The sequence below is a fragment of the Rhinoderma darwinii genome, chromosome 1, assembly GCF_050947455.1.
Source record: "Rhinoderma darwinii isolate aRhiDar2 chromosome 1, aRhiDar2.hap1, whole genome shotgun sequence".
Taxonomy (NCBI): Eukaryota; Metazoa; Chordata; class Amphibia; order Anura; family Rhinodermatidae; genus Rhinoderma; species Rhinoderma darwinii.
The window spans coordinates 550,426,629-550,442,668 of NC_134687.1; the positions used below are offsets into that span (position 1 = coordinate 550,426,629).

The 16,040-nt window shown below is 41.9% G+C and overlaps 1 protein-coding gene across 1 annotated transcript in view; it reads right to left on the bottom strand.

The window, feature by feature from the left end:
- MSH3 (mutS homolog 3) overlaps window positions 1–16,040 on the bottom strand; it is a 237,015-nt gene that overhangs the window by 206,782 nt on the left and 14,193 nt on the right. Inside the window, exons 5-8 of the mRNA XM_075837774.1 lie at window positions 15,680–15,796; window positions 14,998–15,115; window positions 11,077–11,219; window positions 650–816 (exon numbers count right to left, since the gene is read on the bottom strand). Coding sequence (XP_075693889.1) covers window positions 650–816; window positions 11,077–11,219; window positions 14,998–15,115; window positions 15,680–15,796 — 545 coding nt within the window. The remainder of the gene's footprint in view (window positions 1–649; window positions 817–11,076; window positions 11,220–14,997; window positions 15,116–15,679; window positions 15,797–16,040) is intronic.

The window sequence follows — 16,040 nt, forward strand, 5'->3', positions numbered from 1 at the left end:
CACCCCGGATCGGACTGCCCCACCCCCTTCTTCCACATCGAGAAATGTAAAAAATAAATAAAGTATATACTCACCTCACTGCTCTTCTTCTGCCCTCTGGCTCACCCAGCATGTTGTGGCCCATACAAGGTACTGACGCCAAGCAGTGCTGCGTCGCATATAAGGTCCTGACGCTGCTCGGCGTCACAACCTTTTATAAGTCCCTGCATTATGAGGGAATCTGAGGGGACACGAAGGGGAGAAGCGCGAGAGGAGGGTATAAAAATGTTTATATTTGTTGTCCGATGGGGCTAAGAAACAGACGGAGCACGCCGGCAGCCTCTCAATAAATCTGTTGCATCTTAATACAACGGAGCAGAAGCTAAGACTGGCATATGAAATTCTAGACTTCATAAATTTGCCCGATAGCGTCAGATGAATGGGTGAGTTTAAGGCAGAACACATGGTGTCCTTACAGCCCGTAAACGGCTTTTTTAAATGAAGTATATTGTAAAGTTATTTATCATTTAGAGTTCAGTAACTACATATGACCAGGATATTCAAACCATAGACCCCTTTAGTTTACTGTAGCACAGCGCCACCAACTGTTCATGGAGTTACCTTTCTGATTAACTTTAGTACCACACAAGGCGATACACTCTAAACTTACCACACTGATGTTATGCGGTTGATGAGCTTTTCAGTTCCTTCAGAAATCTCAGAGGAAAGCAAAATTTCAGCAGGTTGCAAACATAATATTCTTGTCTCTAACTCAGAGCGTGATTTGGAGTCCTGAAAACTTTCAAATATCACATCTCCTGTAGAAGGCTGAACAGCCTAAAAAATAAAAAGCTTGTTAATAAAATATTCCTATTATCATTGTACTATATCCTACGGCAGTGGGCAGCAACCTGTGTGACAGCCGGCATGTAGGGCATGGTTTCTGGCACACTTTCCTCTCCCGCTGTCCAGCTCTGTTGTGTGCATGGCAGAGCTAAACACAGGGCGAAAGAGCGTCACTTCATTATGCACTTGGCGGCGCTGATCACAAGGAGAGTGGTGCTTTATTGTGTTTGTCGCTGCAGAACACTAGACAAGCGCACAATGCAGCACTCCTCTCTCTATTGGTGTTCAGCATTGCCAAGCGCGTAATAAAGCGATGCGCTCTCCTGGTGATCAGCACTGCAAGGAAGCACAGTGACCGCTTTGCTAACTTTATCTATGTGCAGCCCCCCCCCCCCCCCAAGCTGGTGTTCAGTATCCGTGGTCTCTCCTATGTGAACACCCCTCAAGCTGGTTTCAGCTGCCGCGGGCTCTACTACGTACCCCCGCCCAAGCTGGTGTTTAGTAGTCCGTCTCTTTCCTGAGTGCAGCACCCCCAAGCTGGTATTCAATAGCCGTGGTCTTTCCTTCGTGCACCCCCCCACCCCCAAAGCTGGTGTTCAGTAGCCTCGTATGTACCACAGATGGACCATCTTTGCGAAGGAAGTTAGTGATAAAAAAAAAAAGTTGCCTACCCCTGTCCTAGGAAGTCATGTAGTGAATATGAGCTGAATATGATGTCATATTAAACGATCAATCAAGTGAATGGACTGTGTACACAGTATACAGTGTTCTGTCCCGATCGTATTATTTTGGTGGACATGGCTGACGGAAAGTTGGCTTTTACAAAAAAGTGTGTGTTTTTCACTAAAATAAAGGCCAGATAATTCTTTACTTAAAAATGTTAGATTTCTCAAAACGTACTGTAAGAATCTATGAGGTCATATTATTCACCATATCGGTTGGCAAGCTAAAAGTATAATTGAAAGCTTAGTCCGGATAACTGTCCATACAAGCATTAACCCCTAAAGCTGAAGTAGAACCGCCATGAAATTTGGGAAGACATTCAATCAGAAGCTCTCAAAATGGTTAATGTATCCTTGGGAAGGTCAGAGAAGGAACTCGTGGGATTCCCCAATTGAAATGGTCCATATATTTCCAGTGATGCCCTCTCTCACTAAAGAGTTGACAGATTTAATTCTGAAGATTTCCAATCAAAGAAATTAGTTCGACACATTTATATACAGTAAACCAGAAAGGCTAAACTAGAACCCACTTAGGGGTGTGTGTACTCCCAAATCACTGCTGCCTCCAGCAAGGACTAAGGTGTCTTATGTGGGATGGAGAGGGTGCTTTAACGACTGCGGCCACGGACCACCGCCGCTCCCCATCGCTCAGACGAAACGTCAGAATGGGACCCCAACGCAGATGTGAGCAGAGCCTAATTTGTATCCTGCTCCCATTGTTCCCGCATCCCGTTGCTGTATTGTCTCCTGTACCTAAGCCTATAGTTGGAGTCGTGTGTACCATCTGCAACGTCTGCGGTCATCTGCCACATCACGTTCTACCGGTGCTGAAGCCTCTGCTACTGTCTGGACTTTTAAAGGTACTCTCGTGCGAAGGACTTTTGCATAGACTGTTTGGCCAGCTGCCACTCCGGCAGAGCGGCCTAGTGGGTCCACGTACCCCTAGATCGTGACAGGTGCTAAGGAAACTTCTTCTAACCCCCAAGGGCAGGACACAAAACATCGCCAGCTATTCTAAAAGCTGCTATACTTTTGTAAGCTGGTAGGGCATTGTTTTACTTGATATAGACACCACATATTTTACCAACCAATTTCAAGATTTTCTGTTGCAGTTGAGGAAAAGTGGAGTATTTTACAAATCTTCCTCTACTTTGTGCCACATTCTTGACAATTCTCTTAAATTTAAGGCCATCATATTTTATGCCCAGGTAAAGAGTCCTAGAACTTTCCTAACCACTACTGTGCCAACCACAACCTTAGTGTTAGGTAATTAATGTAATCTCTTGGTTACCTCATGTACTTTTTGTGCTCTGCAAAGAACACGAGATAATGAAATCTAAATCCAGGCATTGGGTTTAGGACCTGGAAACATTAACACAGTGAATGGTTAGGGAAGAATAAACCTTTATATCTACACTCCCCCACGCCAATTTTCTTAAATATTTTATCCACAATTCAGTGTAAATTTTAAAACTATATTTTCTTTCCTTTAAATAGGAAGAATGAGCAAATAAATTTAACGCTAGCGGGCGTGAAATGCCAATTAACCATCCGTAGCCGGATTTGTGTTGCAGTCAAACCAACTGGGAACTCCCCACGTGACTTGTGAAATGTTGGGTCATATATTCCAAATCTAGTAACAAAGGATTCCAGTACAGCCAGTGTTTGTAGATAGTTGCCTAGCAAAGATCCAAAAAGCTTCAGAATCAAGCAACTTGCGCATAGTCAATACCCCTACCCGGCCTAGTAACCCTTCCTATGCCCTGGAAGCGCAGTGAAAAACGGTCAGCACCATTTTAAGATGTCAGGAAACAGGTGAGGGTTTATTAGCCTGCTGTTTTGCGAACCCATAATGGTCGAGTGGTACATCCCGCATATTGTATATAGCATGTTACACATTGGATCATGTAAACCACATAACTAGTGTTTCCATTTATATAAGACTTAATGCTATGTATGAAACCATTACAAAAATACACACTTTTTTGCAACAACTGCACATTAGCATGGCTTACGTATTTTAGGACCGCATTTATTGTGTTGGTGCCATGTGGGACTGAATCTCTTCTCCAACAAGAAACTTGTCCATGATAGGCTAGCTATTGTAAGAGCTTTCCTTGAAATACATTAATAACTTTCTTTTAATATTTTAGCCACAACTTTATCTGGTTACAAAACAGGAATAAACCCATCAATTATGTTTTTAATTTGAATGAATTCCTTACTATATGTAATTCAGAACGTGGGAACATAACAGTACTTCTTTTATTATTACCTTTGTACAAAAGAGAGTCCCTCTCTAGTCCCTTCACCTCAGGGCTACACATTACTTTTAATTCTCCTTACAGTTACATTTGGAACGCACAGGAATAATCTTTATTACATGAAAAGCATGGCAGGACTCAGCATGAAGGAACGGCTTGGTATTGTAGGTCTCTTAAAAGTCTTGGCTCCAATAAAATGGTCCGTCAATTCTTCACTGCGCCACCCGGTTATAGAAAGGGTTACTAGACCGATTATGGGTGGTGACCACTGGCACAAGTTGCTCAATCGCTGTAAGATCTTTACTGGGCACGAGGCAACCATCTGGTCTTAAAGGCTATGTAAACCTTTGAAAGTGATTTATTTATTTTTTTAAATAAAAATGTCTGTGTTTGGTGCAACTTTCAAATTAGTTTTTATTAAAAATTATTTTCACTTTTTGAGATACAGCTGCTTTATATCCTGTATACAGAGCAGCTGTATCGTTCACCAAATCCTATACCCGCCAGGTCCGCGGGACTGATGGGTTCAGTGTCAGCGGGACCTGCACGTCTCTGAAACACAGGATCGGGCTGCTATTGATCAGATCGAAGTTCACTATTTTGTATACAGAGCAGATGTATCGTGCGCTTAGACCTGAATCCATCAGACTGTTTCAGTGTCATTAGGTCCTGCGTGTCTCTGACAAGCATGATCCACCTGTAATCTATCACATCTAAATTATGAACTTAGATGTGATGGGTACCATGTGGATCCTGCGTGACAGAGACACACAGGACCTGAAGACACTGAACCCGTCAGTCCCGCAGAGCTGGCAAGAACAGGAATCAGAAAATTATACTGCTGCTCTGTATACAGGATACAGAGCAGCTGTATCTCAAAAAGTTAAAATAATTATTAATAAACCCTAATTTGAAAGTTGCACCAATCACACTGACTGACATTTTAATAAAACGAAAAAAATAAAATAAAAAAAATCACTCTCAAAAGTGTACATAGCATTTTAACATTAAATTATTGAAATACATTTCTTATTGGATTGAATCTCGGCTTATGGTTTAATACTAAAAATTGTGATGTCATGATTGATGCGGTTACACTATTGGCAGTTTTTAATTACTATACGTATATGACAGTTTGTAGTTTTTGCTGAAACCATGTTATGAGTAATGGCTGTGTGTTTTTCCTGTATGCGTTTTTTATCGTAGATCATAAAAAAAACTGGTTTTACGGACAGTTGCTATGCTGGAATCCTTCATTGCAAGATAAAAAATAAAATCTTATCTATCCATCTTCTTCTGCTGTCTCACGCCCCATGCGCACGACCGTAAAAATGGTCCGTAATTGCAGACCACTATTAAGGACCCATTTACTTGTATTGTCCATGGACACCTTCCTGTTTATTTACAAGAAGGTGTCCAGGCCGTAGAAGTGTACCGCAAAAGATAGGACATGTCCTATCTTTTGCCTTTTACGGGCCGTACTTCCATACTTTGTATGGGTGCACAGGCCGAGAATGCGGACCCGTGATTACGGGCACAGCCGTGTGCATGGGGCCTAACAGTAAAAATAAATATTTACAGAAATAAGTCACCAAACAGATTATCCTATAAGATAAATAACCTGGAGAATATTGCAATGTTGTAGGTCAACTATTAGGCCGGATTCACACGAGCATGTTCGGTCCGTGATATTTCCCGGACCGAACACACTTTAGGGAGCCGGGTTCCTAGCATCATAGTTATCTATGACTCTAGGAGTCGCTGCCTCGCTGCAGGAAAACGGTCCTGTACTGTAGTCATGTTTTCAGTGTGGGAGAGTTTTCCTGCAGGGAGGCAAGGACTCCTAGCGTCATAGATAACTATGATGCTAGCCCGGCTCCCTGAAGTTTGTTTGGTCCGGGAAATACTGCCGAAATACGGACCATATATCACAAACAGAACACACTTGTGTGGATCCGGCCTTAGGTAATCTCAACTCGTCCTTCCAGACCAATAAATACCCTGTCTCAAAGAGCAGCAATATGTCCACAGGCTTGTATGCCTAGAGAGAAACTAAAAGTAAGAGCTGGGACAAATAACAGCAGGCCTCCTCGCTTACACTACTTGATCATACTGTTTAGGCCTAGTTCACATCACATTAAATGGCCTACGTTTGATGTATACGGCGGAAAAAGCTCCCGATATATACATTAAACGTATGCTGTGATGGATGTCATAACAAAGGCATCCATCACTATACCCTATAATAATATTTGTTAAACGTATATGTCATGAACTTTCATAACCCTGTTCGTGACATATACATTAAAAACTGATACCATTATAGTCTAAGGCCCCATGCACACGACCGTGCCCGTAATTACGACTCATGTTCTATTTTTTTCAACGGCACAGGAACCTTCCCGTAAGAAAACTGGAAGGTACCCGTGGCCAATAGAAGTCTATTGGCCCGTTATTTCGGGTCGTAATTACGACCCGTAATAACGGGAGTTTTTACGGTCGTGTGCATGAGGCCTAAGAGTGACGAATGCCACGATTACACATCCCTCACCCATAGTCTATATGGCATCCGTTCAACATAGGTTATGAAAATCTATGGAAAAGCCCATTATGTACAGTGAAGGAAATAAGTATTTGATCCCTTGCTGATTTTGTAAGTTTGCCCACTGTCAAAGACATGAACAGTCTAGAATTTTTAGGCTAGGTTAATTTTACCAGTGAGAGATAGATTATATTTAAAAAAAAAAAATGAAAATCACATAGTCAAAATGATATATATTTATTTGCATTGTGCACAGAGAAATAAGTATTTGATCCCCTACCAACCATTAAGAGTTCAGCCTCCTCCAGGCCAGTTACACGCTCCAAATCAACTTGGTGCCTGCATTAAAGACAGCTGTCTTACATGGTCACCTGTATAAAAGACTCCTGTCCACAGACTCAATTAATCAGTCCGACTCTAACCTCTACAACATGGGCAAGACCAAAGAGCTTTCTAAGGATGTCAGGGACAAGATCATAGACCTGCACAAGTCTGGAATGGGCTACAAAACCATAAGTAAGACGCTGGGTGAGAAGGAGACAACTGTTGGTGCAATAGTAAGAAAATGGAAGACATACAAAATGACTGTCAATCGACATCGATCTGGGGCTCCATGCAAAATCTCACCTCATGGGGTATCCTTGATCCCGAGGAAGGCGAGAGCTCAGCCGAAAACTACACGGGGGGAACTTGTTAATGATCTCAAGGCAGCTGGGACCACAGTCACCAAGAAAACCATTGGTAACACATTACGCCGTAATGGATTTAAATCCTGCAGTGCCCGCAAGGTCCCCCTGCTCAAGAAGGCACATGTACAGGCCCATCTGAAGTTTGCAAATGAACATCTGGATGATTCTGAGAGTGATTGGGAGAAGGTGCTGTGATCAGATGAGACTAAAATTGAGCTCTTTGGCATTAACTCTACTCGCCGTGTTTGGAGGAAGAGAAATGCTGCCTATGACCCAAAGAACACCGTCCCCACTGTCAAGCATGGAGGTGGAAACATTATGTTTTGGGGGTATTTCTCTGCTAAGGGCACAGGACTACTTCACCGCATCAATGGGAGAATGGATGGAGCCATGTACCGTCAAATCCTGAGTGACAACCTCCTTCCCTCCACCAGGACATTAAAAATGGCTCGTGGCTGGGTCTTACAGCACGACAATGAACCGAAACATACAGCCAAGGCAACAAAGGAGTGGCTCAAAAAGAAGCACATTAAGGTCATGGAGTGGCCTAGCCAGTCTCCAGACCTTAATCCCATCGAAAACTTATGGAGGGAGCTGAAGATCCGAGTTGCCAACCGACAGCCTCGAAATCTTAATGATTTACAGATGATCTGCAAAGAGGAGTGGGCCAAAATTCCATCTAACATGTGTGCAAACCTCATCATCAACTACAAAAAACGTCTGCCTGCTGTGCTTGCCAACAAGGGTTTTGCCACCAAGTATTAAGTCTTGTTTGCCAAAGGGATCAAATACTTATTTCTCTGTGCACAATGCAAATAAATATATATAATTTTGACAATGTGATTTTCTTTTTTATATAATCTATCTCTCACTGGTAAAATTAACCTAGCCTAAAAATTCTAGACTGTTCATGTCTTTGACAGTGGGCAAACTTACAAAATCAGCAAGGGATCAAATACTTATTTCCTTCACTGTATACCTTAGACGTATGCCTGTGATGTATGCCATACAGGGGCGTACGTCATCCATATGCTCCCATGTTAAAATAAGTGTACACTTTTTTGCAAAATCCAGCAGGATGAAATCGCGTGGTCTACTAAGTTATTCCATCCTTCAAAAACAAAAAGGGATACTTTAATAAAAGTCCTATGGACACGTATAGCGTGCATGCCGGGAGATTTCTCAACGTACACATGATAAACGTAGGACCAAAACATGATGTAAACTACTCCATATATACAAGCACTGGACATATCTCAGATGCACATTAAACATGGCATCAGTTTGAAAAAGCCATAGTGAGAACCGGTCATAAAATGCTTCCAGCTTTCCAGAGAGGGAAACAGTTCAAAGTCTGCACATTTTAGGAATGCAGTTATTTATATGATGCCTATGTATCTAAAATAAGAAATTAAGCAACTCTACAAATAGTCTTCATAAAATAAAAAATACAGTTTGGTGTATACAGCTTCTATGCAGACCTATGTGTCTCCAAGGTTACAGATTAGAAATAAATCCTATGTGTAGTCTAACCCTGTTGCTGCCTTCCATCTGCCCCTCTCCCTGGATGCAAGGAACTAACACTTGACTGCAGGATCAGGTAACAGAGCTAGTTAGAAGTCTGTAACCATGGAAACATATAGGTCTGTATAGGAGTTGTAGACACAAAACGGTATTCAATTTTTTAATGTAGACTATTTTCAAAGTGGTTTAATTTTTTATTTTATGTTGGTGTAATGACAGGGATAGGGAAACAGACAAGTGAGCCCTAATCTACCCGCCACTCAGTCCCTGCCTACTTGCAACGACCCGCCCTAGGCGACGGGGTACAACTGGGCGACGGTCCCTACACTCAGTAAGTGCACGACAGACAACCAGACAAGGAAACACAGAACAATGGGAAACGGGGCAGTTGCCCACGGCAACACCGTCAGCAACAAGAGTAGTAAACGAGCCGAGTCAAGCCAGGAGAGTACGAGGTGCCAAACGCAGAGCAGGAGAGTAGTGAACAAGCCGAGTCAAACCAGGAGTGTACGAGGTACCAAACGCAGAGCAGAAGAGTAGTCAGTAAGCCAGGGTCAATACGAAGCAGGGACAAGTAGTTCAAGAAGCTGCAGCAGGGCCAGGAAACCAACAGAGAAGAATCACAAGCAAGGAGGAACAGGAAAGGCAGGTATAAATAGACAGAGGGCGGGAGCTAGCTCCGTCTGGCCAGGCTGTGATAGGCTCTCCCACTCCTAAGCCTGCCATCCTGAGTGGTGGAAGATGGAGTCAGTCTCACAGACATAGAAGCAGGTGCAGACTGATTACCTATGGGCGTGGATACAGAAGCTGTGCCTGGCAGATCCTTAACAGTTGGAGCCACTTAAACATTATGAGGGCTTGGTATATAGAGCTATTCCGTAATATAATATTATTAGAAGTGCTTCCTTTAGCTAGAGCTTTCTCATAAGAAAATGCAGGGAATATCAAATTTGCCAAGATCCGCTTGTGGAGACATTTATGGCTGCCTGTAGTACTGTAATTATATACACTGCCCCATACGACCTACCAGCAGTGTGTGCTGCACAAGGGCCCGCAAGGAAACCAGAGCTAGGTTAACATTTCTTAAACCGTACATGCACTCATCAAAATACTAAGGCTTTGTTAACTTTTAAGTTAGAGGTTTAATTCGGAGCCTCATTAGCAAATTCCATCAGAAATTCTGGAAAAAACAGCACTGTACGCAGCACTTTTCTATCAAAACGACAGACACCATAAGGTAACCCTGATGGACCCAACTGTAAGTCCATGCAGTCTATCGGGCCCATTGTTAGTTGTAGTACAACATAGCCGACAGCGCTCGTGGCTTCCGCTTATGTGAACAGACGCTCATAGAAGTAACAGGGCATTTCCAATAACATTAGGAAATTACTAGTCAAGCAATTTCATAATATATTAAGCGGTTACATGGCGGCGTTTCACTTAAAACGGCTTAAAATCAAGCAAAAAAAAAAAAAACAGCAATTCGAACACACTGCTAATGCCTAAATACCAGGATACTTTTAACTTGGACTCCTGACTGATCTTCTTATCCAGCCATTTACATCATACTTCACCACCTGCCCAAGGCTGTTCACTAATCCCTACATTTTGTAAATGAGATTTAAGGTTCTTTACTTTATGCATACAAGCTGTTTCTATATACACAAATTATAACGCAAAATGCCATCAAGATATTTTAGGATACGCACATATCTACGTATAAAGTCATTTTTACTAAAACACAAGGTTCATCGGTTGATTTGCTGCAAAAATTTAAGGAAACAAAAAAACTGAACAAACAAGATGCTCAACACGGATATTTATCAAAACAGCGAAAAAGGAAGAAAATTGCCTAGAGCAACCAATCAGATTCCAGCTCTTATTTTATTGCAGACCCTTTTGAAAATAAAAGCAGTAACTTGATAGGTTGCAATTCCCCCATAAATAGTAAATCCCTCCCATTATCTCAATTATAAGTTAACACTCGTGACTGTTAAAGGGCTTGTCTAACAATGACGACCGCTATCTATACGCCCTATAACAGCATATCGATCCTATAGATTGGGGTCATAATCTTGGGACCCCCCATCAATGTGGCAGAACGTAGAATCGATGTGCCGGCTTTTTTTTTTTTTTTTTTTTTTTTTTTACTGTGTAAGACCCCCCCCTTGCCCCCAGTCAGTTGTAAAAACGGTAGTCAGTCAGTCCGCCCACAGTCTAACGTGAATGCTGCGGTCAATCTTTTCACAGGGTAGCGAATATTATTGACATAATATAATTAATAAAATTGATTTTAAAATATAGCAACCAAAAGAGAATAAATTTGACATAATTAAAAAAATTTATGCTTGTGTTTTAAAAAGGTGCCCAAGTGATTCTTCTATTTAGCCAGGAGCCTGCAGGTGGCTTAGATAAACTGATTTCGTGCACGTCACTATTTTTAAATCAGCAATCGTGTACTTCAAAATTGATGTAAAATAGAAAAACAAACAAAACAAAAAAATTCTTACCATTAGTCCAAATACAATGTCATCAGACTTCTTCGTTTTAGACTCAAGCTTTTCAGAAATGCATAGGAGGTAACTGCATGGGGTGTCAGTTGTGACTGTCTCAACCTCCAATGAATCATCAATGTTTATCAATGGGCTCACATTTATGATGGGCTAAGGAAAACATGCCACACACTCGACTTAATGGCCAATTAAAAAGTGATGTGTTCAACAATGACAATTGTTTAGGGACAAAAAAAAAACAACAAAACTTTACAAATGTGCTCATAAGGTTAAAACATCTACTAATAAATGAATCACCGCGATCATCGGACTTCGGCTCCGTGCAGCAGCAGCATATTTACTACCAAGGAGAGGAATGGATAACATTCTCTGTGATCAGAAAAGCTTTTCCCAAAATTTGAGAAAGGCTATCCTGATCTCATAGGACAGGATCCAATCACGCCCTTGGCATTAACGGGGTTGTAAGAGATTAGAAAAAAGGAGTCTGCTTTTCCAGAAACCCCACCACTCTTGTCCATGGGCTGAGTGTCTGGTATTGCAGCTCTGCCCCATTCCAATGACACAGCCCATGGGCAAGAGTAATGCGGTTTCTGGGAGTACTTAAATCAGCTTTAACCCCTCGTATGTACGCCATCACAATATGGTACAGGCTCAGGAGAAGAGCCCACACCAAACAAAGTGGTTGCCGGCTGTATCTAACAGGCGACACCCGCCTGCAATGGCCAGGATCGGTGATAACTCAGATCCCAGCCATTTAACCACTCAGATGCCACAGACAATAGCGACCGCGGCATCTGAGCGGTTAGACAGAGGGAGGCGACTATGTCTGTCCCCTGTATCGGCCCCCTGCAATTAAATAACGGGCTGCCGATCGGCTGCCATTGCAGCAAGAGGACTATTGAAGGTCTCCAGGTCTGCCTTTGGTGATCTATTATTAAACCTTGCCAGAGCAATGGCTTAATAGTAGAGCACAGATAAAAGCAATACACTACAATATTTAAAGTGTAGCTAAACGTTTGACAAACTTCTAACGTGTCATAGTGACATGTCAGAAGTTTAGATTGGTGGGGGTCCGAGCACGGAGACCCCCATTAATCGCTAAAACGAAGCAGCTGAAGAGCTCGTGTGAGCACTGAGCCAATTCGTGTCTGGTTTGCTTTTTCCGGAAAGCTGATGTATCGGAGTACGGGCTCATAGACTTTGTATTGAGTCTGTACACCGATACATTTATTTCCGGAAAAAGCCGAACAGACACGAAGCGGCTAAGCGCTCACATGGGTGCTTCAGCTGCTTCGTTCTAGCGATTAGTGGGGGTCTCCGTGCTCGGACACCCACCAATCCAAACTTCTGACATGTCACTATAACACGTCAGAAGTTTGTCAAACGTTTAGCTACACTTGAAGTGTTGTAATGCATTGCATGAGCAATCTAATGATCTAATGGTCGCAGTCCCCTTTTTGTCCACAAAAATTATGTAAGAAATAAAGAAGAACATTTATTGATATTGTCGAATCCTTAACAGTTAGAACGATTGTTATTTAACATGAACTATTAAAATATCACATTATATAACCTGTCAGGTGAACGGCGTAAGAAAAAAAAAGAAAAAAAAATGGAGGAATCACTGGTTTTTATCCCATGTTTCCCGAAAGTTTTTTTGGGGGGTTTTCCAGTACATACACTGCGAGTACTCTCACAGCACAGCGAAATCACGCTGTGCTGTCATTCACAGTGTGATCTCGTGAGATCACGCTGTGCTGTGATTAAGTCCCACACAAACTTTACCGAAGTGTCGGGAGTGTAAATAGACATCGCGTCCTGGGTGGAGGTGATGTCTATTCACTCTCAAGACACTTCAGTAAAGTTAATGTGGGTGTATGTGACACCACAGCATGATCTCGCAAGATCACGCTGTGCTGAGTACAAATGGACATGAATGGAGAGAAGTGTATGACGCTGATTGGTCAGCGTCATACACTTCTCTTTACAACGCCCAGTTGTCTATTAAGAGCTAATTCGCATAAATCTAAAATTGCTCATAACTTCAAAATAAAAACCACTGTTGTTATCTACAGTGAAGGAAATAAGTATTTGATCCCTTGCTGATTTTGTAAGTTTGCCCACTGTCAAAGACATGAACAGTCTAGAATTTTTAGGCTAGGTTAATTATACCAGTGAGAGATAGATTATATAAAAAAAAAAAAAAAAGAAAATCACATTGTCAAAATGATATATATTTATTTGCATTGTGCACAGAGAAATAAGTATTTGATCCCCTACCAACCATTAAGAGTTCAGCCTCCTCCAGGCCAGTTACACGCTCCAAATCAACTTGGTGCCTGCATTAAAGACAGCTGTCTTACATGGTCACCTGTATAAAAGACTCCTGTCCACAGACTCAATTAATCAGTCTGACTCTAACCTCTACAACATGGGCAAGACCAAAGAGCTTTCTAAGGATGTCAGGGACAAGATCATAGACCTGCACAAGGCTGGAATGGGCTACAAAACCATAAGTAAGATGCTGGGTGAGAAGGAGACAACTGTTGGTGCAATAGTAAGAAAATGGAAGACATACAAAATGACTGTCAATCGACATCGATCTGGGTCTCCATGCAAAATCTCACCACGTGGGGTATCCTTGATCCTGAGGAAGGTGAGAGCTCAGTCGAAAACTACACGGGGGGAACTTGTTAATGATCTCAAGGCAGCTGGGACCACAGTCACCAAGAAAACCATTGGTAACACATTACGCCGTAATGGATTAAAATCCTGCAGTGCCCGCAAGGTCCCCCTGCTCAAGAAGGCACATGTACAGGCCCGTCTGAAGTTTGCAAATGAACATCTGGATGATCCTGAGAGTGATTGGGAGAAGGTGCTGTGGTCAGATGAGACTAAAATTGAGCTCTTTGGCATTAACTCAACTCGCCGTGTTTGGAGGAAGAGAAATGCTGCCTATGACCCAAAGAACACCGTCCGCACTGTCAAGCATGGAGGTGGAAACATTATGTTTTGGGGGTGTTTCTCTGCTAAGGGCACAGGACTACTTCACCGCATCAATGGGAGAATGGATGGAGCCATGTACCGTCAAATCCTGAGTGACAACCTCCTTCCCTCCACCAGGACATTAAAAATGGCTCGTGGCTGGGTCTTCCAGCACGACAATGACCCGAAACATACAGCCAAGGCAACAAAGGAGTGGCTCAAAAAGAAGCACATTAAGGTCATGGAGTGGCCTAGCCAGTCTCCAGACCTTAATCCCATCGAAAACTTATGGAGGGAGCTGAAGATCCGAGTTGCCAAGCGAAAGCCTCGAAATCTTAATGATTTACAGATGATCTGCAAAGAGGAGTGGGCCAAAATTCGATCTAACATGTGTGCAAACCTCATCATCAACTACAAAAAACATCTGACTGCTGTGCTTGCCAACAAGGGTTTTGCCACCAAGTATTAAGTCTTGTTTGCCAAAGGGATCAAATACTTATTTCTCTGTGCACAATGCAAATAAATATATATAATTTTGACTATGTGATTTTCTTTTTTTTTTTTTATATAATCTATCTCTCACTGGTAAAATTAACCTAGCCTAAAAATTCTAGACTGTTCATGTCTTTGACAGTGGGCAAACTTACAAAATCAGCAAGGGATCAAATACTTATTTCCTTCACTGTACATTACAGCGCCGATCAGATTATGTAGGAGATAGGGCACTTATAATCTGGTGACAGAGCCTCTTTAAATGTAGACATTAGGAACATGGAGACATTCGGAACTACAACTAGACACGCAAAAAAAAAGCCCTCATACGGTTATCTTGACAGAAAAAAGGTATGGCTTTTGGAATGCGATGTTGGAAAAACTAAAATAAACTAAAAACTAAAATTGGGTGCATCTCCAAGGGGTTAAGAAAAAGGATATCTTCTCCAATAAGTGTTGATTTTGTGTATAATGCGGTGAGCTGCCTTGTAAATAATGAATTTTTGTTTTCACCAGCCGCCTTCAGCGCTGCAGTTTCTGTTTGTTTCACAACTCCAACCTGGGAAAAAAGCAAGATATTGATAGTAATAATGTTTTACTGCCATCTGGTGGAGAACTATGGAATGACATTTACAGACAGTGTGACTTCAAACAATGCAGGTTCTAATGCGGACCACGCTGCTATGAAATATCAGAAGTTCTCTCTCTCTTTTATACTATAGTAGACGTACTCTGTTTTTGTTTTGTAAAACCATTGAATAAGTGTATAAATACAATTCACAATGATGAGTAAGGTCATTAGTTTAATGTAATAAGGGCTTTATTAGGCTATGTTCACATGTGAATGGGAGGCTCTATTGAGAGCCCCTGTCCCAGATCCCTTCAAGATTTGAAGGGAAGAATAACGCTGCATGAAATGCTATTCTTCCCTTCAAAATGACAGCAATGACTACAGATCCCGACACACCCCCTTATAAGCCCATGGAATCCATCGGGCGCTGGTGGTTTCCATCATATTTCGGATCCAGCACTGTGTCCTGGTTTCTAATACAAACGGCACATGTGAACAGAGCCTTACTGGAACAAGATGTAATGATAATATGAATAAAATAAATCAACTTACTTTATGGCCTTTTGCAACAAGTCGTCTGAGATGGACAAATAACCTATGAGTGGGGATACTTGCAGTCACAAAGTTGTGATCTAGATGACAATAAATGTTCAGGTCACGGGCTGCAATCTGTAAAGGTTAGAAGGAGGAAGCTCCCGTAAAAGATATTCTATAAAGAGGTCATGGCAACACTGCAAGAAAATATATTAAATACTGTGGTATAATTAGAAACCATCAGCTAATGGATTTATAATTACTTGCCATGTAAATGACCCTTTGGGGATTGAGGCCTTCAAGCCAAATGTCCAGCATTTCATGAATGCTTATGAGCGACTGGCCCTTATAAAACCCCTATATGTCTAGGCATCAAACA